At 41.0% G+C, this 23,360-nt stretch overlaps 2 protein-coding genes and 1 long non-coding RNA gene across 3 annotated transcripts; 1 reads left to right on the top strand and 2 right to left on the bottom strand.

Annotated features, from left to right (window-relative positions):
• Window positions 1-21: 21 nt before the first annotated feature.
• LOC147351672 (uncharacterized) lies at window positions 22-1,647 on the top strand. Its single transcript, XR_015147617.1, has 2 exons — window positions 22-129; window positions 1,036-1,647. It is a non-coding gene; the product is annotated as an uncharacterized LOC147351672 (long non-coding RNA).
• Window positions 416-9,488, bottom strand: KRT12 (keratin 12). The gene is made up of 8 exons (XM_086357760.1): window positions 5,421-9,488; window positions 4,621-4,703; window positions 3,537-3,693; window positions 2,520-2,681; window positions 2,302-2,427; window positions 1,970-2,190; window positions 1,049-1,119; window positions 416-609 (listed from the first exon to the last, which is right to left on the bottom strand). The coding sequence occupies exons 1-8, from the start codon at window positions 6,003-6,005 to the stop codon at window positions 512-514; spliced, it is 1,503 nt and encodes a 500-aa protein (XP_086213886.1). The 5' UTR covers window positions 6,006-9,488; the 3' UTR covers window positions 416-511.
• Window positions 9,489-12,477: 2,989 nt separating this feature from the next.
• On the bottom strand, window positions 12,478-22,843 carry KRT20 (keratin 20). The gene is made up of 8 exons (XM_086357761.1): window positions 21,998-22,843; window positions 19,315-19,397; window positions 17,556-17,712; window positions 17,057-17,218; window positions 16,753-16,878; window positions 14,724-14,944; window positions 13,758-13,789; window positions 12,478-13,253 (listed from the first exon to the last, which is right to left on the bottom strand). The coding sequence occupies exons 1-8, from the start codon at window positions 22,319-22,321 to the stop codon at window positions 13,156-13,158; spliced, it is 1,203 nt and encodes a 400-aa protein (XP_086213887.1). The 5' UTR covers window positions 22,322-22,843; the 3' UTR covers window positions 12,478-13,155.
• Window positions 22,844-23,360: the final 517 nt, after the last annotated feature.

Here is a 23,360-nt window from a genome sequence, read left to right as displayed (position 1 = left end):
ACACGTTTCACATTATTACCTGGAGAAGGCACTGGCGACCCACTCCAGTATTCTTGCCTAGAAAATCCCATGGGCAGAGGAGCCTGGTGGGCTGCAGTCCATGGAGTCGCTAAGAGTGGCGTCAAGAAGGTACACATTTCACATTATTACCATTCACCTTTTATTAAAATTAACTTTATTAAAACAATACTACTCGATTAAGGTCCTAGGATTAAAAATATGTTCTAGGTCAATAGAAAAAAGTTTATTAAAGGACTACCTCAGGTCCAGAAAGATGTAAGGCAATTTTGATTTGTTATCAAGACCCACATTTCCACAATTATTTGTAATTAAATTTTGTTCAAAGGCAAGAAAAAAAAAAAAGACTCAAAGTTAATAGGGAATCCAAAGAAAATGAAACAAACAGAAGCAGAGATTGAACTAATATATCATCTTACTCTAAAAGGAATAATTTCTACTTATAAATTTCTTGTTCCTAAGGAACTAATCATGGGGCAGATCTTGTGAAATTTTACATCAGTTCTTCAATTTCCTTAACTTGGGATGAGACCACCTCACCATTCACCACTTCCTGCACAATTGTCTTGATTTTCCGGGCTTTGTTAGGGTCTAAAGATTAAACATGGAACAAACGGAGCAAAAGTTAGTGCTTCAAATATTCATCTAACGTTTGTTGTTTAACTTAGGCTTCTAAATTAGGTATTGACTGATACTCTAAACAAAATGCATTTTATTTAATGAAATGTATTCAGTGTTGTCTTGTGTACAAATGAAAATGATTTTCTTTTTAAACACTTAAAAATTGTTTATGATTCTCATAATACCTCTTTGTAGAGTAGATTTTTTTTTTCCTTCCTGAACTTGCTGGAAGTTTTAACCCTGTGCAGACTACTCAGTTTATCTGCAGGAATGCATAAATATTTTTTCTTGGTTCCAAATACAAATATACTTCGAATATACATGCTATATTTAATGAGATCTTACAGTTTTGGTCATTAATAGATGTGATTCTGACTTGTTCTACATGATTCCTAGGGAATCTGCATACCTTTAGAGGAATCAGTTGATGGTGCTTGAGATGTGGAGGCTGTCACATATGAACTTTCCACCAGAGAGTCACTGTAAAGAAAACAAGGGAGTTGATATCACATGATGCTTTCTGGAATGAGAAGGAAGAAGGCATTTGCTGTTTGGGCGTTTAAAATGGCCAATGAGAGAAGGTATTCTAAGTTTCTTGATTAAGAATGATGGAGAGATGCATCCTGAGAGTAATCAGTTGTGCAGCTACCTTTGTTTTCAAACCCGGCCTAAAAAGGGTTCTTGAAGTGAAGCCAACTGACAATTAATGGAAGATGTGGTTTCCCAATTCATGATCCTGAATTCTTACCACCAGTCCAGGCTGCTGTTACTTTTGGAAAGTTCCCTACAGTAGTTTCAAGGTGGTTGCATGGCTGATATTTGATGTGTCATTCTTAGCATTAAAATCAGAACTCTACTGGCTGATTGTTCTAATACACGTCTGCAGTATGCCTCTGTCTGTGGTGCCATTTTTCATCCCAGCATTTTATGAACTTTTATCAAGGAAGATGATGGTGACAACCCTTTGCAAAGTGTAGAGGATTTAATAAAGCTAAGGCATATTAAACATGTCCGACTCATTCGCGCTGGACTCTTTGCGACCCCATGGACTGCAGCACACCAGGCTCCTCTGTCCATGGGATTTCACAAGCAAGAATACTGGAGTAGGTTGCCATGCCCTCATCCAGGGGATCTTTCCCACTCAGGAATAGAACCTGCATTGAAGGTGATTCTTTACCGCGGGGCCACCTAGGAACCCCTATGTCTTTACCAGATGTGTTCTTTTCTGTCAACTAAAGACCCCTTCCCGATTCTGTTGCCCTTAAACTGCATCTGGTGTCCACTGTCGGTCAGCCATTGAGGTTATTGTCAATCCCAGTTATCTGTTTACCCTTGGGCCTCGCCGTCCAGCAGGCGGCGGTAGGTCTCAATTTCCAGCTCCAGGCGGGCCTTGACGTTCAGCAGCCGCTGGTAGTCGGCGCTCTGGCGCTCGGCGTCGGCGCGCACCTGCAGCAGCTGCTCCTCCAGGCTGCCGATGAGCTGCTGCACCTGGGACAGCTGGCCGCAGTAGTCGCCCTCGGTTTCAGCCAGCGAGTCCTCCAGGGATTTCTTCTGCACGTGGGAGAGAAACGGCACAGACGTAACAATGGAGGGCACCGAAATGCGGAAGGCGGCCAATGGCCCGTCTTACTCATTTGGATGCATCTCTGGCACGCTCCCTACCATGGCGAGCTGGGACTGGAGCTCTATCTCCAGGTTTTGAAGCGCGCGCCGCAGGTCGGTGACCTCACTCTTGCTGGACTGAAGCTGCTCCGTGTTGCTGCTAATCTCCTTCCTGAGCTCCCCACTCTGCCGCAACAAAGAGGGGTGAGGGGACTTGAGTCAGCTCAGCTCCCCTTTAATACAAGCGTATCCACGCCTCTTGTTTTTGTTAGCAGTACCTTTTCAATGAACCAGGCCTCCGCATCCTTCCGGTTCTGCTCAGCGATGGTTTCATACTGCGCCCGCATGTCGTTGAGGAGTCTGGTGAGGTCGACTCCAGGGGCAGCGTCCATTTCTACGCTGACCTGGCCTGGGCCGCCGGCCCGGCAGCTTTGGAGCTCCTGGGGACAGCGGGTGAGAGGGACAAAGGGGCCCATTGTGACTTTCGTGGGCCTCTTCATCCACAAAAAATAGGAAACATTACCTTTTACAACTGCGTTGGTTTAAAGACAAACCAGTTAATACAAACTATTCAAACATCTTTTATCTAAACATTAGTAGTTTTCTTCTGATTTTTGAAAGAGCTTGAGATGGGCCCCTAAACTCACTGCGGGTCCTTGGTGCTGTGCCTGATGGATGAGCTGGCCCTGCTTCTTGGGGCTCCATGGCCTTCACAGGATGGGAAGGCCTGGTGGAATTGGTGCCCCCCGGGGCTTTCAACCGCAGCTGCCAAACCGCCAAAAGGAGGGCTGCAGACAGTCCCTGGGTTTGCTCACCAGTTGTACCATAGTCATTGGTTTCCAGTAGAAAGCTCTTTAGGAGTCTTGTGCCAGGGTTATGCTTAATTACTGACATACATTGTGGTATATCAGAGTTCCATGTGTGTACTACACTGGGTATAACCAGTTTCTCTAGCATATTTAACAGTATGTGTTATTGGTAGACTTTTATTTTTGAACTTGAAAAATACTGTATTTTTGGAACTTCCTTGGTGGTCCCGGGCTTCCAACGTCAGGGGCACAGGTTTGATCAAGGAACTGAAATCCCGCATGCCACTTGGTATGACCATAAACCAACCAACCAAACAAAAACATCAAAACTATGTTTTTAAAATCATGAAATCAGGACAATTAAAATTCTGATTGTCCAATGTATTATGCATATCTCTTCTAACTCCATATTTATACATTTGAAATGATAATTGTTGAATCTGGGAGAAAAAAGCTGCTTAGAGAGCTGTCCTTTCTGGCTCTCACCTCCTCGTGGTTCTTCTTCAGGTAGGCCAGCTCCTCATTCAGGGTCTCAATCTGCGTCTCCAGGTCGGCTCTGGCCAGGGTCAGCTCGTCCAGCACCCTGCGCAGGCCGTTGATGTCAGCCTCCACATTCTGACACAGGGCCAGCTCGTTTTCATATCTGAAAATCAAGTGCAAAACAGTCTGGGAATCCACACACCCATTTGAATAAGGCCCCTGCCATCTTCAGGGCTTCCTTGCAAATAAATCTGGCGGCAGTGTAATGAATGATCTAACTTTTTATTTTCCTTTTTTAAAAAAATGATAATTTACTTCTTAGTTGGAGAGAAGTGAAAAAATTATACTTTTCTATCAGCAGTGAACCCCAGCAGCACTGCATCCCAGGCTTACAACTTCACTTCTGGCTGGCTGCCCTGGCTATGAACAGTAGCAACCCCTCTCTAGCTGGAGTTTCTGACGGAAGCTTAGAAGTGGTTGAAAATAAAATAATCATTTAGTCATCTTGCTTAACTTTTATTCAAGATTTAATTTAAAACATAGATATTCCTTTAGTAACTTGTAATAGGTTTCAGGATCATCACCAAAGCAACATCTTGTGTGGAAATTCTGTGGAGCAAACAGGACCTTAGGATTTTCCTCCTCATATCTGAGGGGAGGGAGTGGTGTAGAAAGGAGAAGGGGATATAAAAATAAGTACATGGTTAATATTTTAGTTATATGTGTCATCAGGAAAAAGATCATTTTATTTAACTCCCAGGCACAAACATTATTAATTCATTTTGATGCATGGAAGACTGAGGTTTAGGATCCTGGTGGAATTATCTTGGCACTTCATGAGTCAATAACAAATGTCAGATATGGTAATCCACAGCCCTGGGTTTGAGCAACTTGTAATTAAGGACATGTAATGTGACTCTATTGAATCTAGATACTTTCTAAAATGCCCAGTGTAAATTTACCAAAACATGTGTGGAACCTGTGAACCGAAGAAGGCTTGAAATATTTGCCATCAATGAAGGAAGGAAAATAGAAAGTAAGAAGAAATGCTGGGACATGTCAGGTATCATTAGTCGTTTATCCTACTCACTTCATTCTGAAGTCATCGGCAGCCAGTCTTGCATTGTCGATCTGCAAGATGAGCTGGGCATTTTCGATGTTGGCAGAAATGATCTGGCGAAACAAGGAAGCACATAAAGTGAGGTCACCAAATACTAGTGTTTTGCAAATATATCTTTGGCAGGAAAATTTTAGGTGATGTTAAAGTGCTATTTTATGAAGAATATAAAGCAGCTTAACTTTTTAAAAGAGAATATATGTGGAGAATCTTACTTAAAAATTAAGAAACATACCTATCGCACAGAAAAGGTAGTGGGAATAAAGTCATTTTATGGAAAATGATAAAATGAAACTATAGGCTTCCCTGGAAGTTGGTAAAGAATCCACCTGCAATGCTGGAGATCCCAGTTCGATTCCTGGGTTGGGAATATCCCCTGGAGAAGGGATAGGCTACCGACTCCAGTATTCTTGAGCTTCCCTGGTGGCTCAGATGGTAAAGAATCCGCCTGCACTGCAGGAGACCCGGGTTCAATTCCTGGGTTTGGAAGATCCCCTGGAGGAGGGCATGGCAACCCACTTGAGTATTCTTGCCTGGAGAATCTCCATGGACAGAGGAGCCTGGAGGACTATAGCCCATGGGGTTGCAAAGAGTTGGACATGACTGAGTGACTAAGCACAGCCCAAATATCTTGAGATGAGAATCTACTCCAAATACAGTTGAATGGAGAAATATCTAAGTTTTAGGTGATTTATCACTGTAAAATCTTGAAATAGAAAAAAAGAAAGTAAAAAATAATTCCCAAAGCCCCTTGAAAGAAACCATTTTGTTACCTTATTCCTGAGGTCTTCAATCAATGGATAATATTTACTGTAATCATTCTGTGACCCCGGGTCTCCAGTCCCAGAGCCTCGTGTTTCATACCACTCTCGAATTTTGGTTTCTAGATCAGTGTTAGCCTCCTCTAGAGCTCGAACCTTATCCAGATAGGAAGCCAATCTGTCGTTAAGATTTTTCATGGTTTCCTTTTCTGATCCAGAAATAAGGCCTCCATCGATGCCAGGGAGAATGCCTAGAGAGCCCCCTCCTGAGCTTCCTCCAAATCCAATCCCCAGGCCTCCAAAGCCCCCTCCCCCAGCTCCTCCATAACCAGCACCCAATCCTCCTGCAAAGGAACTTCCACAGGCACCACCAAAGCCAGAACTAGAACCAACGCCAGAACTAGAACCAAAGCCAGAACTAGAACCAAACATGGAAGCAGCAGAAAAGCCTCCTCCAGAGTTGCCTCCGAAGCCAAAGGCGCTGCCCCCATAGCCGCTTCCAATGCTCGAGGCAGACATGCCCCTGGCTCTGCCCAGGGTCCCACTCTGGGAGGACAGCCACTGAGGCAGCCCAGAGGTGCGCACAGAGAGGGACATGGTGCTGCTGGAGGGACCTATAGCTCAGGATGGAGCAGTGTCAGCAAGGCAGGAAGGCTAACCTTTTATAGGTCTCTGAATGGGTGTTGCCTAGGAAAGTTCACTCTCTCCATCCAAAGTATAGTGGCCCCCCTTTTTTGGCCAGCTTAACAAGAAAATGATTATGCATATTGACAATTCACTGGTATAGATATAATTGAATTATTTTTCCCATTACGTATTTGTGATAGAAAGAAGAAATCTGGGTGGAGTGCAGATAGGTTGTCATAAAGAATTTTTCTTCTCCAAATTATTCTGTTGCTCGCATTCTCTGCACTGCACAGTGTCTTATGCATAGTGGGGAAGAAGTGAGTGATTGCTGAGTGGGTAAATTAATGAATACTTCTTCCTAAACCTTAAGCTTCTTAAAGTTCTTCCCTCATATCTCCTATTTGTTTCCTTTTGAAAACTCAGTATGAACCATCTGATCATGATCTAGTCTATCTTCTCACAGAATATAGTTTCAGAAACAGTTGTAAAATTCACTGGGAGAAATGGGGAACAAATGCATTTTCCAGATTGATACTGGAGTTTGAGTTTCCAAGGATTTAAAAGTCTTGTCATTAGGTTGTTGCATTTTTTTTTTCTGATTCAATAAGAATACCTCTTAAACATTGAAAATACTCTTTAAAAAAAAAATCTTTTTACTGCACTCCATTGGATCTTAGTTCCTTTTAGTTCCTTGACACTGGAAACATGAAGTCTTAACCACTGGACTGGACCACTAGGGAATTCCCTGAAAAATGCTATTTTTGAGTAGAATATGATACTAGTAATATTTCCAGCAGATCTTCCTTTACATAATATTTGACCTTGGCAAACTCTGTGAAATCAGAAGCCTTGTCTGATATTTCACCACTGCCAACTTTGTTAGTATATAAAACCCAGTTGCTCTTTTTGTTATTGAAATTGTATCAATGCTCATACAGTCAACCCCTGGACCCCTAAATATCCAGATATTGTCTGAATATTATCTGGCTCTGACTCCAACCTCTCTGAAGGTAAAGTTCTTCAGTTCTGTGAGCACTCCTGTGAACAGCTGGATCTACCTGTGCCCACTAGTTGATTTGGGGGCAAATCAGAGGGGTTCCACTTGAAGTCCACGTCCGACCTCTAGAGGGAATGCCCAATGTCAATTCTCACAAATGGAAGGATCTTGTTACCCTCTTTATATTTTCCTAGGGACAGGGACTGATGAACTCAAAGTGAAATCCTACTACAACTTCCTTTTACCTTTTTATAGGAGACACATATGCCAAAGGACATATTTTCTCCCAAACTAGACACATCACATAGAGTAAGCTAGTGGGACGCCTAAATAAAGGATTTTTTAAGCAAGAAATTTGCAGAAATTGCAAGGTTTCCTTCGCAATAGATATAGAAAGGAAGCAGCAGTCCAAAGCAGACTCAGCTTGAAGAGAGGGGCCATCATCCAGCCATTTGTTTCATTTCTTGAGAGAATGGAAACTTATTAAGTTGAAATGTCAGGGGTCCCAGTTTCATATGGAGATTTTTACCAAGAATTCCATTCATCTATGTTACCAGCACTTTGCCTGAGCTTGTCTTTTTTGAATCATTAATAGTTATTGTATACTTACGATGTTCTAGACAGTGGGCAGGTGAACTACAGACATTATTTTTAACCTTCCGTGGCAACCTCTTAAGATGGTAAATTTTACCCCATTTTATAGATGAGCAGTCTGAGGGTGATGATGTTAAGTGGCTTATTTAAGGCCACACAGCCAGGAGATGACCAAGACAGGATCTGGGGCTGCAGATAGACAACACAACCCTGCCTCTAACAGTGAGAACAAAAAGGACAGAGGGTCACTCTGACCGCCAAATTGTGAAGCTAGGTTTCTGCCCTGCCCACCATCAGGAGTTTTAGTTCTTTCCCTTTTCAAAATTGAACTTCATTTCTGTGTTTAGCATGAGACCCAGCGATTTACTCTTTAAGGTTTGCAAGAAATGGCATCACACATGAAATCCTGCAAACTGATAGGCAAATGTGCTTTTACTTACACGTTTTGAAATGTAACCACATCTCCAGAGATCTTATAAAGTACTAGTTAAGTGACAGCCCCCCAAGACAGAGTGATTCCATTTTTTGGCCCTGGAAATGAAAGCAAATATTACTTGCTTACAGAGTCAGAAGGAATGTGCCAAATTCTGAGCTATAACTTCGTGATATCAGATAATATGGAAATATGATTAACTTGAATTTTTGAACTTGGAAACAATTTTGTGCTGAAATGTATACTTTCTAAATCTCATGCCTACATGTAAAATTTAAATAATTTGCTTCAATGTATAACACTGTTTGCACATATACCTTTGTGTTTTTATACATATTATATATTATCCTAGACTGAAAGCTTCTCAGGTGAGGACTATAGCTAATTCATTTTGTATCCTGACTCTTAGCCTGGTGTTTGCTAAACTTCATTCTTGCATACGTAGTTATTGCACTTGAAAGAACTTAATCCTTAATATATTTGAATCTGTCATTTAAAATTTATTTCACTTGAAAAAGACTTTGCTCTAATTTACTGGTATGCTTTGACCAAGATTTATTCTCAATCCAATTGTGAATGGGGAGCAACTTCAGAAGTGGAAAAGAGAAATATTTCTTCTTCAGTGGATTTTTTTTTTTAATAGGGGGAGGGAGGGCTAAGGTAAATAATTAGGCCTCTATTTTAGAGATTTTTTTTTTTCTTTGGCTACACAGCATAGCATGTGGGGTCAGGGTTTCTTGACCAGGGATCAAACCCACATCCCCTGCACTGGCAATGCAGTCTCAACCACTCCCTCAATTCCCATCAGGGAATTTCATATTTTAGAGTTTTTAGAAGTGCAAGTAACTTTTCTGACAGCTGTAAGAATATAGGAAGGTGGAAATGTATAAAATGGGGCTGTTGGCAAAATGAGGCCCAGGGGAAAATGACTACAACCAGGGTGAACTGTTCAAAGGAATTATGTCTCCATTTTCTGGTAGAGTTTAGGGAATATTCAACATAAGAACTATTATTGACACGGCATTTGTAAATCTTTAGACTTTATTAAGTAGAACGTGTGCTCATCTTATGTCAGATTGGTGAGTTTCCTGGTCTCTGACTGCAGAATCTCCTCCTGAGTTCTTTCTCTTAAAGACAGACCTTTCACTTTGTGCAATTCAGGATCACTTGGTCCGTAACAGCTTTTCTTTTTGCTTTGAATAACATTTTATCTGATCAATGAGTGAAAGAATATTGAATTACTGATATAGAATGCTTTGCTTTTGAGATGAGGATGAACAAGATCCTAGTGGTCATGATTGAGGTTGGTTTCTGGACTTCAGAGCTCAGTGGTTCTCAAAAGCAGGGGAGGATTGTACGTGGTAAGAAAGAGAAGCAGGAAGATAAAATAATACCCTGGTAAGGTGAATGTTGGAAGTGAGTCTAGGAGAGAAAAGGGAGATTAAAAAAATAGAGATCACTGAAAGTGAAAGTTGCTCAGTCATGTCCAACACTTTGTGACCCCATGGACTATACTGTCTATGGAATTCTCTTGGCCAGAATACTGGAGTGGGTAGCAGTTCCCTTCTCCAGGGGATCTTCCCAACGCAGGGATAGAACCCAGGTCTCCCACATTGCAGGCGGATTCTTTGCTGTCTGAGCCATGAGGGGAGCCCAAGAATACTGGAGTGGGAAGCCTATCCCTTCTTCAGGGGATCTTCCCGATCCAGGAATCGATCCGGGGTCTCCTGCATTGCAGGCAGATTCTTTACCAGCTGAGATACCAGGGAAGCCCAATGCCTTAAGTTGGAATTGTTGTTTGAGGGTGTAATCAGGTACCTAGAGTCGGACATGACTGAGCGACTTCACTTTCACTTTTCACTTTCATGGGTTGGAGAAGGAAATGGCAACCCACTCCAGTGTTCTTGCCTAGAGAATCCCAGGGACGGGGAAGCCTGGTGGGCTGCCGTCTATGGGGTCGCACAGAGTCAGACACGACTCAAGTGACTTAGCAGCAGCAGCAGCAGTAGCAGCAGCAATCAGGTACCTGAGATCACTCCCAAGTGAGAGTGAGAGCAGAGGGTATCCTCAGGTAAAGTTTTGATTTCATATCATTTCATTTTTTTTCTTTTTATATGTTGTAATGACTCTGTGTGGAAATAATTCCCAAAGCCCAGGAAAAAAAAAATGTTCTCTCCACCCTAACTTCACTTCTAGGGATTCTCTCTGCATTGGGTAGCTCCATGTCTGCACTGATAATCTCATATAAAGTCACAAAACACATTGATGGTGATTCTAATGTATGATAAAGAAACCTGTATTTACTGACTACAAACCTACTCTGGATCTGTATGTCTGTCAGAAATTGGATTGTCCTGTTCTGGTTCTTAGCTCCTGTAAGAAGTATATAGATAGATACAGAGGTTAATGCTTAACTTTCACACAGTTGCTACTGGCAGAACTGGAGATAGAACCATCTGGTTCCACGAGTATGTATGGTCTCATCTACTTTCTTTGAAAGATTACTTGGAAGAAACGAGTTAGACCAAAAGGCAAGGATTGATCTTCATTTTTTTATGACAGGATTGAGTCAAAAATAATAGTCCCACCTCTTTTTTAACAGAGCATCATTATTGTCATATGACAATGGCCATGTGTAGTGAATTTCAAAAGCATCTCCTGTAAGTTTTTTATTAGTTAGACTCCCAATGTCAGATATTTGTATGTTAGAGCTTCAGACTCTTCTGGAACATGTCTCAGGATGTGAAAAAGAATTCACTTCTAAATATTCTTAACATCTTTAAAAGCAATTTACTAACTGAGGTGACTTGGAAGGAAATTAAGAAATGAGAAAGAAACCTCTTTACTACTTTGAAAAGTAATAGATTGAGAAGGGACGAGAATAATATCTTTTCTGACAAAGGCTGTGCTGAATCAAATCTTGTGTGTGATATAAGCTGGACATTTGTGATAAGCGGATATTGTAAGTGACTGGCTAGTGAAAAATGACAATTAGTAAATGACAAAACAACTAAGGATAGGCATTCATTTCAAGTGTGACTCAGTAAGTGTTTGTCAACGTAATTAGTTGCTGAAAAAGATATGATGACTTTAGACAAACAGCTCTGAGTTCAAACTTGCTCTGTTACTTGGTAACTGTGACTTTGGGAAAGTACTTATTTTGTGTCTTCATATATAATTCTCATTTGTCCTTACGTGTAAAATGGGAATAATATGGTAGGTCAAACCAGGTAAAATTGCTATTTCTGAAGGTCAAAGATGATCATATATTGGCAAGTTCATATGATTCAATCCAATTCCCTCTGCCTCACAGGTAGAAGACTTTCATTGTAAAGATTAAATAGGAAAGGCGTATAAAATGCTGGCACACTGTTTAGCTCATAGGACGTGCTCAGTAAATGGTAGATATTACTATCTTAAGTGGATCACATTATTATTTTCAATATAATAATCACTCAAAATCCTATTTATGAACATGAATATTAAAATTTAAATTTGAGCTATCCATTTACTAGAATACAATGATAGAGGGAAAATTAATTTTTTCCTGGAAACATTTGCAAGGCAGTTATTACAAAAATGCAAATTCAATGAGATTTAGAATTTAGAAGTCTCACTAGAATACAATATGTGACCTTCTGTATCTGGTGTCTTTCACTTAGTACCATGTTTTTAAGGTTCATCCCTGTTGTAGATGTGTCAGTGCTTCATTCCTTTTTATTGCAGAATACTGTTGTATTGTGGGGCTTTCTCAGAGGCTCAGTGGTAAAGTACCCTCCTGCCAATGCAAGAGACACAGGAGTCAGAGGATTTCATCCCTGGATCGGGAAGATCCCCCGAAGGAAGGCATGGCAACCCACTTCAGTATTTTTGCCTGGAGAATCCTGTAGACAGAGGAGCCTGGTGGGCTACAATCCATAGGGTCACAAAGAGTCAGACATGACTGACGTGACTGAGCATGCAAGCGTTATTCTATTGCTGAGATACACCACATTTTGTGTATCTGTTCATCAGTTGATGGGAGGCATTTGAGTTGTTTCCATTTTGGGGCTGTTACAAATAATGCTGCTATGAACATTTGTATACAAAAGAACACATTGTATGATTCCGTTCATATGAAATGTCCAGATTAGGCAAATCCATAGAGGGAGGAAGTGGATTAGTGGTTTTCAGAGGTTGAGGGGAAGAGAATTGGAGTGACTGCCAAAGGAGCTTCTTTTTGGAGTGATGAAAATGCTCTAAGGTAAGATAGTGGTGATAGCTGCACAACTCTGTGAACATACTAGAGACAGCTGAATTGCATACTTTAAAAGAAGTAATTTTATGGTGTGAATTATACTTCATTAAAACTATTATTAAAAAATAGTGAGAAACATTTAATAACATACAATTACTATGTAAAGAAAGAGAGCACCTGATGATGATTTATGCAGTTTATTATATCATAAGGAGAAGCATTCTGTCTTGAGAAAGGTTTTGCTAATTTTGTTCTTAGTCTATTCCCATTTCAAGCATAATGTACTTCATTCTTATTCTGCTCAGCGTTTATGATTGGAATTTGACTCTCAAATTATTCAGAGCCTAGTTGAGTTTTAAAGACAGCCAAGACAATAAGGGGGGAAGCAAATATAATTTAAAGCTTGCAGAATTATACTGATATTAAAAATTCAGTGAAATTAATCAAGAAATTGACTCAAGAATCCAGGAAACCCTGAAAGGAGATTTTTGCAGTTCAGATTTTGGAAGGTGTTAGAGAGGTTCATTTGTAGTTTGCATAGCCTCCTCTGCTTTGTAAGGTTTAGTAATGATATTAGGTGGTCTATAGCTTGTGATTAATGCATTTTGTGTTAAAGGTGGCAGTAATGATATTTTAAATATCCCAGTGATCATTGGATTTCATTTTTGCAGGCAATTTGCAGCTTCTCTGAGTAAAACATTTATATTCAATTACAGAGACTGGTAAATGGACTCCCCTCTCCCCCCTCTAATCACCAAGAAACATTAATAGTGCTTTCTGATGCCACTTTCTTGAAGGGAGTGAAAGTTATAGCTACATGTCTTTCAAAACCTCAGCAGCATCACTTTCTTCCAGCCCTTCATACACTTTCTTCCACTTCTTTGACTTCAGATGACACAACCTTGCCATCCACTACTTCTTGCACGACTGTCTTAATCTTCCTGGTTTTCTTTATATCTGAATTGAGATTTAAATATGAAATGTTAATTCAGACCCAAGATGCTACTATTTTAGAATACTCAGCTTTAAATTATTATTTTGTATGTATTTCCTTCTTTTAGAAAGGAGTTGAACCCATTCTCTTTCTGAAATGATCTTAAGTCCATTTTCTAAATAAATGCGAAAAATTTTCTACTCTCCCCACTCCCCACAAAAGAAATATGTCATACTGAATTAAGTAAAATGCACATTTTCATCTTGTTTTCTCTTATAGGATCTTAGGATGTCTCAGGACAGTAATAATAGCCTGGGCTAAGAAAATCACCCCGTCAATGGGAGTGTGAGAAATTTCCCACATGGAGGGTTTCTTTATATGATGTGCCCCATTTTCAGAACCCTAAGATGATATCTGTTTACTTAAGAGCTGACTTTCCTTTACTTTTCACCAGTGGCAGGTAAGTGGTAAACTACTGAGTGAGAATTCAGTCTTATAGGAAGTGTGTAAGAATTTAGAATACTTACCTTTCTCATCCAGAGTGCTCAACTGATATTCTCTAGTTTTGTTTTTCATTTTTTTAAGAAAAGAAAAAAAAAAAGAAAAACAGAAAAATGTGTTATTGCCAATTTGCAAATGAAATGCTCTCCTGCCTGTTCTGCTTAAAAATAAAGTCTGAGTGATGTGTGTTTTACCACTGTTTGTCTCTCCCACCTCCCTTTGCAGTGCTTGCTCCTTCAAGCTGGAGTGTCTTACTTTTTAACTTGAAAAATCCATAGCTTCAGAAATGACTGGTTTAACATACACTAGGGATCTTTAATTACTAGAAGTTTCTGTAATTAAAATAACAAAATTATGAAGGCGGTTTACATCTTGTGTTCCCTTGTTGCCTTTTGTGGGGGTGGTATTTGAAGACAGTTGCTGCTACCGCACTGATGATTCTCAGACTGGTTCCCACAGACCTCTGTGGCCTGTTTTTCAATTCATGATCTTGCAATGAGAACTCTAAAAAGTTATAGTGCTTTCACATGGAACTCTGCTCAGCCTGGATGGGAGGGCAGTTTGGGGGAGAATGGATACATATATATGTATGGCTGAGTCCCTTCGCTGTTCACCTGAAGCGATGACAACATTGTTAATCGGTTATACTCCAATAAAAAATAAAAAGTTTAATAAAAAATTATAGTGCTTTCAATTATGTATTAATCATAAAAATTAACACCAGCATATCTGTATCAGATATGCTTAACCATCTTCTATCTCAGCCCTACAGCATGACCTCAAGTACAAAGGATCAGTATTTTTTTGGGGGGTGTGCATACTAGTTGGTAAATTTTTGTTTTGTTGGTGTTGTTGGTGGGGGTTTGTGTAGTTGTTTTTCAGCTAGGGATTACATTGGTGCTGGGGAAAGAGTTACAGAGTTTAAGGTATGGACATTAAAATAGAATAGCAGATAGACATAGACGCCTATCCTTTGATTCTAAGAGCCTTACTTGACATCTTCTCCTTCCAGAAGACGACGGTAGGTAGCAATTTCCTGCTCAAGCCGGATCTTTATGTCAAGGAGGATATTATATTCATGGATCTGGCGTTCTGTGTCGGTCCGAACCTGCACCAGTTGGCCCTCGAGGGAGTTTAGCCGTGCCTGGATTTTGGCCAAGTGGCTACCATAACGAGCATTGGTCTCCTCTAGTGTATGCTCCAAAGCTTCTTTCTACAAGCACAAGAAAAAGTGGATGTTTCTTATTTGAGGACCTGATTTAAGAGGTGCCTCGATGTTAATTTCTCTTGAGAAGAATTCTTTTATCTAGTCATTGTGGGACTCATGCATATTTCTAGCTTTATCTCTCACTTTTTCCAACTAGGCAGCCTCAGCCAATTAACAGGGATCACTGGCTCCTCAGGTTTTTGTTTGTTTCTTTGAGTTTGCAGTTTGTGGTATATGTATTTTTGTTCTCTGTATTTGCTTCTCCTCACTGTGATTTGTAGTGCCTTTTCATTAGGAAGATCGGACTTGCTAAACCTGTTGATGGTAGGCTTGGTTATATGAGTTTCTTTGGCTAATGAAATGCAAGTGAAACTGACCAATGCATTTATGAGGAGACAGCTTTAAGAGCTATCACATGGTCTAGCTATTGCCCCTTTCCTTCTGGCACAACACTGGCATGTCCCCTTACCCTGGGGTGGAAAAGTCATGGAGCAGAGCTGAAGCCAGCCCATGATGGATGTAGTGTTACAGGGAAGAACAAAATCTGACCACATGTTGGATCTGTTTCTTTTACTTTAACCTTTGCTTCCTGTTGCTTTTTGTTCACTGTCTTATACATAATGGCCTGCCTCAGGGAACCATGCCTCTCTGCCTGAATGTTAAACCAAAGTGCCTTTGCTTAAGGAAACATCCTTATCCTGTCCACCTGTGGTGGTTTAGACACTAAGTAGTGTCCGACTCTTGCAACTCCATGGACTCTAGCCTGCCAGGCTCCTCTGTCCATGGGATTCTCCAGGCAAGAATACTGGAGTGGGTTGCCATTTCCTTCTCCAGAGGATCTTCCCAACCCAGGGATTAAACCCGGGTCTCCTGCATTACTGGAAGATTCTTTACTGATTTCCCTGGTGGCTCAGATGGTAAAGAGTCTGCCTGCAATATGGGAGACCTGAGTTTGTCTCTGGGTTAGGAAGATTCCCTGGAGAAGGAAATGGTAACCCTCTCCAGTGTTCTTGCCTGGAGAATCCCATGGACAGAGGAGCCTAGCAGGCTACAGTCTATGGGGTTGCAAAGAGTTGAACATGACTGAGCAACTTTACTTTCACTTCTTTACTGACTTAACTACAAGGGAAGCCCTGTCCACCCATATGTAAATGACTACAAGAAAGAAGAAATTAACAGCCTTCCCTAGGCTAAACATTCCGGGAGATATTTGTAAGACTTATGACCTTTTTACTTTGTTTCCTCACCTCCTCCCCATCTCTGTTCTATGAAAGAAACTGGCATCCAGACCCCGGATGAGATGGTTATTTTGAGACATTAGTCTGCCATCTTCTCAGTGTGCCAGCTTTCCAAATAAAGTCTTTATTCCTTGTCTCAACACCTGGACTCTGATTTATTGACTTGTGTGGTGAGTAGAGTGAGCTTGAACTGAGTGACAGTCATTGTAAGCCATTGTGATTTGAAGGTTGTTACCGCAACATAACTCATCATGAGCTGACTGATATCCTAGCCTGGAATGTCTTGACCCCTCTTCTCCAATTAAAAATTGCACCTTACTCTTTCCAGTCTACTTCAAATGCCACTTTTCCTGTGACATCCTCCAACTCTCTTTGGCCTCTGCATTCTTGCAGTGTCTTGTCCTTTACTTTGACTTCTTTCTGTCTTTTCATTATCATCAGTTGTTTGATGTGTTTCCCTGACTGCTCTGCAAAGGGAGGGATTATTTCTTATAGGTATTTGCATTTCCAGAGTTCCTGACACAGGTGCTTAGTAAACACACACCCCGTGAGAGCTGAACGTTAGATGTGCTTTACCATGTTGAGAAGGGACTGGAGCTCTAGTTCCAGGACCTGGTAGGTGTGTCTCTGCTCTTTTATTTGATCCTTGGTTCCTTTTAACTCTTCAGTGCTCACTGTGACTTGCTGTTGCAGATCATTAATCTAAAGTTCCAAAATGAAAAAAAAAAAAAAAGGAATGAAAGAAAGAAAATAAGGAATAAAGGGAGGAAAGAATGGAGGGAGGGGTGGAGGGAGAGAGGAAGGAAGGAAGGAAATGAGTTATCTGTTTTTGGAAGACAGCGTCCTCACGTTTGCTTACCCATTAGAATTATGCTATTACCTGTATCTCAAACTGTTCTTTGGCTTTCTGAAGGTTCTCCTGGGCCATGGCATCATATTTCTGCCTCATTTCATTCATGATGGCACCAAGGTTCAGGCTTGGAGGAGCATCCACCTCTACATTTACATTATTGCCCAGATGAGCGCGTAGGCTCCTCACTTCCTACAGGGGTGAAAATTCTGATTGATTATAGTCTGAAGTACATTCTCAGATGAGGCTATGCAGAAAAGACATAGTAAATCTTAAGGCTTCTTTCCTTGGGGATGAGTAATAGAGAAATAAAACAACTTAGCTAAGGCTTATTATGGTCCAGAGACTGCTCCAAGTCATTCAAACCTGGCAGCAGCCACATTGAAAAGATGTTAAGGCTCATATCAATCTCATTGTCATCTTTTTCACCACCACCACAATCACCACATCTTCCTCTTTTTCCTCCTCCTCCTCACTATTATTAGAGCCATTCTATCATTTCCAATGCTGCTTCTGAATATTTTCTCACCTCCTCATGTTCTTTTTGGAGGAGATGCAGGTCTTTAGTCAGCTCTTCAATTTGAATCTCCAAGTCTGCCTTTGTTAGAGTTAACTCATCAAAGACCCTTTTCAGGCCATGAAGATCAGCCACCACTGTTTGGCAAATCCCCCGCTCAGCTTCATACCTGTGAATTAAGTAGTATGGAAAGATAATTGAGTTCTTCTTAAGCCATTATAGAAGAGATGATCTTAAAATGATAATAAGATCAATCTTTATGTGGTATAAGAAGAGTTCAATTTCAGTACATCATTGTGTCTCTATACATTTTAAAATGTTCTGGAGAACCTTGGGCTCAGATCACTTGCTTTATAGTGTCATCTCTGTGATTTGGAGTAACTGGTAAAATAACCGCTCTGAAATTATTTTTAAAATTTCCTGAATTCTGGAATATATTGTTTTAAAAGTTAAAAAAATTGCTCTAATTACTGTGCTAGCAAAAGACTCACATTATTGATATTAAATAATGGTTAGTAGAAACAGACTCACAGACTTAGAGAATGAATTTATGGTTGCCAGGGGTGAAGATAGGGGGAAGGAATAGTTAGGGAGTTTGGAATCGACATGTACATTGCTGTATTTAAAATGGATATCCAACAAGTTCCTACTTGTTGGTTAGCACAGAGAACTCTGCTGAATGTTATGTGGTAGCCTGGATGGGAGGAGAGTTTGGGGGAGAATGGTTATATGTATATGTATGGCTGAATCCCTTTGCTGTCCACCTGAAACCATCATAACATTGTTAATTGGCTACACTCCAATATAAAATAAAAAGTTAACTAAAAAATGGTTAGTTAGATTTACTTAATGAATGCACATGACCAGTTTATTTTTATTACTTTGTAAAAAGATGCATCTAAAGTGAATTATCTTAAAAATTTATGCATTCTCTTCTATGATCTTATATATTCCCATTTTTATTGAAATAGTAAGCTTAAAGAAGTGATAATGCAATGAGACTCCCAGATGCTGAGTGGAATTAATGAACTTTTACTGCTTTAATTTCCAGATCTGCTTTCTCATTTCTTTCTTTTTGATCCCTTATAGCATTATAATGCTGTGCTTTTAAACCACCAAAGACTCTTCATTGCCAATGTGTTGTACAAATTCAGGATGAGGAAGCCCTAGTGTGGAAGCAGTTAAGAGGAACAGCTCTGATCGCATGTAATGTGATGTGAGAAAGTGAACACAAATTGAACTGCTTTAATCCACCTGGTTCTTTGGTTGGTCAGACCTTACTGTAAAACACTGTCAAACAGGAAGGATTAAGAGCCACCCCTGGAACTTCGGTCATTTACTTGAAGGAACATGGATGACTCAGAGAATCACTAAGTGTAGATAAATGACTCGCTAGATAACAAAAGGGTACAGGCAGAAGGGAAGTTGTAAACTGCCTTCCTATTACTCCAAAGAGCAGAATTAGTTTCAGTAGGTGAAAAGGTAGAACTAAAAAAGAATGTTCTAGCAATCAGAGCTGACCAAGGAGAACAGTAGTAATTACTAGAGGTGTTCATTTACACTCTGGGTGACCGTATCTTAGGACTATTGGGGGAGAAGTCCAGTCCTGATGATAGATCAGAAAGCTTCTAACACCCTTTTAACTCCAAGGTTCTGATACTATTCAGTGGGAGCTCCTTTGCCAACAATGCTGTGGGGAGTCAAGTGTCATGAAGGACCACTGAAAGGCCCTTCTTTTCAGAAAGTGTCAGTATGGTATCAGAGAACCTACTTCAGCCTGAAGTCCTCCACAGCCAGTTTAGCATTATCGATTTGTAGGACACATCGAGCATTCTGCAGTTGAGCATCTTTAATCTGGAAAATACACCAGAAAGAGTGACATTTTCAACTGGACAGAAGTCTAAAATGATTGAGTTGATCCTCAGATACAGCCTCTCTTGAACTGAAGACGATGTTCATCCCAAGGATTGCCACAGGTTCGATGCACGATACTGGATGCTTGGGGCTGGTGCACTGGGATGACCCAGAGGGATGGTATGGGGAGGGAGGAGGGAGGAGGGTTCAGGATGGGGAACACATGTATACCTGTGGCGGATTCATTTTGATATTTGGCAAAACTAATACAATTATGTAAAGTTTAAAAATAAAATAAAATAAAAAAGAAAATAGAAAGGAGAAATATTGGGTTGGAGCTTTAACACAATAGATTCATAAAATGCAACTTGAGTCCTGAGGGTTTGGTCAGTTTCCTTATGACTACAAATGAAGAGCTTAGTTCAACTTGAGCCATCAGACCTTACTGAGAGCCTCGTCTTTGTTCCTGCTTAGAACCTTCCTCTTAGCCCCTTTCACTTGGTGAGCTCCTCCCTCCTCTCAGCCTCAACATCATTGCTTCAAGGAAGCCTTCACTGGTTTCCTCAAAACAGAGTTGGATAAACTGCCTGTGCTTTCACAGCCCTACATAGCCCTCCCTTTATCCTTCCATGTGGGACAATGTTGCCTTTGTCCATCTTTGTTTCCCCCTAAATCACATTAGGGCTTTCCTGGTGGCTCAGATGGTAAAGAATCTGCCTGCAATGTGAGAGACCTGAGTTTGACCCCTGGGTTGGGAAGATACCCTGGAGGAGGGCATGGCAACTGACTTCAGTGTTCTTGGCTGGAGAATCAACATGGACAGAGGAGCCTGGTGGGCTACAGTCCATGGGGTCTCAAAGAGTTGGACATGATTGAGCGACTAAGCACAGCACACAAATCACATTATGTTCACCATCATGTTCCCCAGTGCCAGCTGCTGCTGCTGCTAAGTTGCTTCAGTCATGTCCGACTCTGTGCGACCCCATAGACGGCAGCCCACCAGGCTTCCCTGTCCCTGGGAATCTCCAGGCAAGAACACTGGAGTGGGTTGCCATTTCCTTCTCCAATGCATGAAAGTAAAAAGTGAAAGTGAAGTCGCTCAGTCGTGTCTGACTCTTAGCGACCCCATGGACTGCAGCCTACCAAGCTCCTCCGTCCACGGGATTTTCCAGGCAAGAGTACTGGAGTGGGGTGCTATTGCCTTCTCCGAGTGCCAGCACTTAGTGCCTATTAAATACTCACTGAATGAATGCACACTTGCTATGTGGTGTTAACTTGTGTAGGCACTGGGCATCCCTGATCTTAAGAAGTGGTTACCTAATGGATGAATCCTCTAAGATGCATATAGATCAGAAGTCTGCTTGTAAAAGATGCTACAGAGGCATGTCTCTTTCAGTAGATCTAGTGTAGATCTAGTCCTAGAGAGAGTGGTCTTCTTTCATATACTGGGCCTGCTCAGGTAAACGGAACATTTGGCTGTACCTATGTGTTCAGGATGGCCTGAAATAACTTCATAAACATGAATCATGCGATGGCTAGGGGAGAATGGTTGGCTGATTTTGAATATTTTAGTGAAAGCCTGAGAAAAATGAGCTGTTGGCAGAAGGGCAATTTAAACACCTTTGCCTTCACATCCCCACAGTTCCAGAAATCCCAAAGTAACTTCCTGTAGAATCAGAATCAAATTGCACTGATGTTTAATATAATGCAAGAAAAGAGAGACTTGCTGGCAAGTAAGTGGCCTTTGCTCTAAAGAAAGAGGAATGTTAAGATAGAAATGAAAATGAAAGGAACAATTTTCTTGATTAGATAAGAATTTTAAAACAGAGTAAGTGTTCTGTGTCACATTTGACATCTTCGGTTAGGAGCAAAGTCTTCTTTTATTCCACGCTATTGATAAAATGGAGCACTCCACCTTTCTGGTATGACATGGGAGCAGGTATGATTGCAATAAATTTGAATTGGGGCAATAAAACATTTTATGACTGTTGAAGTGGTTTCTGAACTGCTTGGTGAATGAATGATGATCAGATTATTAAACATTTTAAAAGTATTAAAAAACCCAGATATCATTAAGACCTATGCCCCATCCCCATTACCACCTTGAATCATTTATCATTGAAATTTATGATCCAGTATTCTGAAACTTGTGGAGCTTCCCTGGTGGCTCAGACAGTAAAGATTCTGCCTGTAATGCAGGACACTCAGGTTCAATCCCTGGGTTGGGAAGATCCCCTGGAGGAGGGCATATTCATTTGCAGGGCAACCGACTCTAATGTTCTTGCCTTGAGAATCCTATGGACAGAGGAGCCTTGCAGGCTACAGTCCATGGCGTTGCAAAAACTGGGACATAACTGTGTGACTAAGCACGCGTGCACACACACACACACACACACACACACACAAAGTCATCCTATTTAGTCAGGTTCTCCAGCAGTAAAATATAAAATATAAGACATAAAAATATGCCATTTTTATAGATGTGGCATTTAAGCCTAATTTGCTTTACAGTGCCCATTTGGACCACCCAACATATATGCCCTTCTTGACATATGATACAGCTGGACAGTGGGGAAGAAAGCAGAAGTGTCCTGCCTCACCTGGTCTCGCAGCTCTTTGATTTGTCCCATATATGCACTGTGGTCCCGACCGGCGCTAGGTGTGTTGGTCTCATACCAGTGCTTGATCTGCTGTTCAAGGTGGGAGTTGGACTGCTCCAGTGACCGCACTCTTTCCAGGTAGCTTGCTAGGCGGTCATTTAGGTTCTGCATGGTCATCTTTTCATTGCCAGCAAACAGGTTTCCTCCAGCAGGGTCGCTCCCATAGTTTGCCAAGTGTCTAGACGTCGAGATGCGGGTGCCGTGGCCTCCAGCCCCTCCATACACGCTGGGTGCGACCCCTCTCCTATATATGGAGCTGCTCATGCTGAGCGCAGGGCTTTGGGAGGAGGAACTCAGGCTTCGGTGGAAGCTTCTCTGACTGAAATCCACTGGGGGTTGTAGGAGGAAGCAGCTGTTGTAGCTTCAGGATGGATGGAGCAGAGTCCGTCTCTTGGTCTCGGATGAGCTTACCTTTTATAGAACTCACAGGAGAAACGCCTCCTCCGCTGACATGTCACTTTACAATCGACACCACAATCCACCTTGCCTTGCCTCTTTTCTTTCCCCTTTGTACAGCAATCTGTTTAATACCATTCCAGAAATTACCACTAGAGGCCTTTCTCAGAGGCTTTTTTCAGGAGTGGTTTCTTTTTTCAACAGAGGAAACAAAGGGAAACTGGAAAGTATTGTTTTAGCCCTTGCACCTGCCGTGGCACATTTTCTTTCATCCTAACGTCCACATAAAGCATGTTTGCAATCTCTGCGAGTAATTTATCTGAAAAGAAAGATGTGTGTACCTAATAGTAAGTCACACTAGTGACAAAAAACAATGTTTAAAAATGAAAAAAAAAATCTTTTCTTCTTTTTGCTGAGAGCATTTAAGTTCTCCTTTTTAAAAAATAAATTTCAATTATACAGTATAGCATTATCAACTACAGTCACCATGTTTTAAATTAGGTCTTCAGAACTTACTCATTTTACAACTGAAAGTTTGCATCCGTTTACCAACCTCTTCCATTGACCTCATCCCTCCACTCTCCAGCCCCTGGCAACTACTTTTCTACTTTTTTTTCTATGAGTTTGACGTTTTTTTCTTTAAGGTTCCACATGTAAGTGATACCATGCAGCATTTGTCTTTCTTGGCTATTTCACTTAGCACAGTGCCCTCAAGGTCTATCCATGATGTTACATCTTCTTATATTCTTCATTATCCATTCATCCACTGATGGCCACTTAGGTTTTTCCACATCTTGGCTATTGTGAATAATGCTTCAGTTAACACGAGAGGGCAGATATCCCTGAGACAGTGATTTCATTTCCTTTGAATATATACCCAGAAGTGAAATTTCTGGATCAGAGAGTA

This window comes from Bos grunniens, chromosome 19 (assembly GCF_055505025.1).
Source record: "Bos grunniens cultivar Pamir isolate PY7600 chromosome 19, Bosgru_T2T1.0, whole genome shotgun sequence".
NCBI classification, from domain to species: Eukaryota; Metazoa; Chordata; class Mammalia; order Artiodactyla; family Bovidae; genus Bos; species Bos grunniens.
Note: the sequence above shows the minus strand (reverse complement) of the source record. Positions and strands in the feature narration are given on the sequence as shown.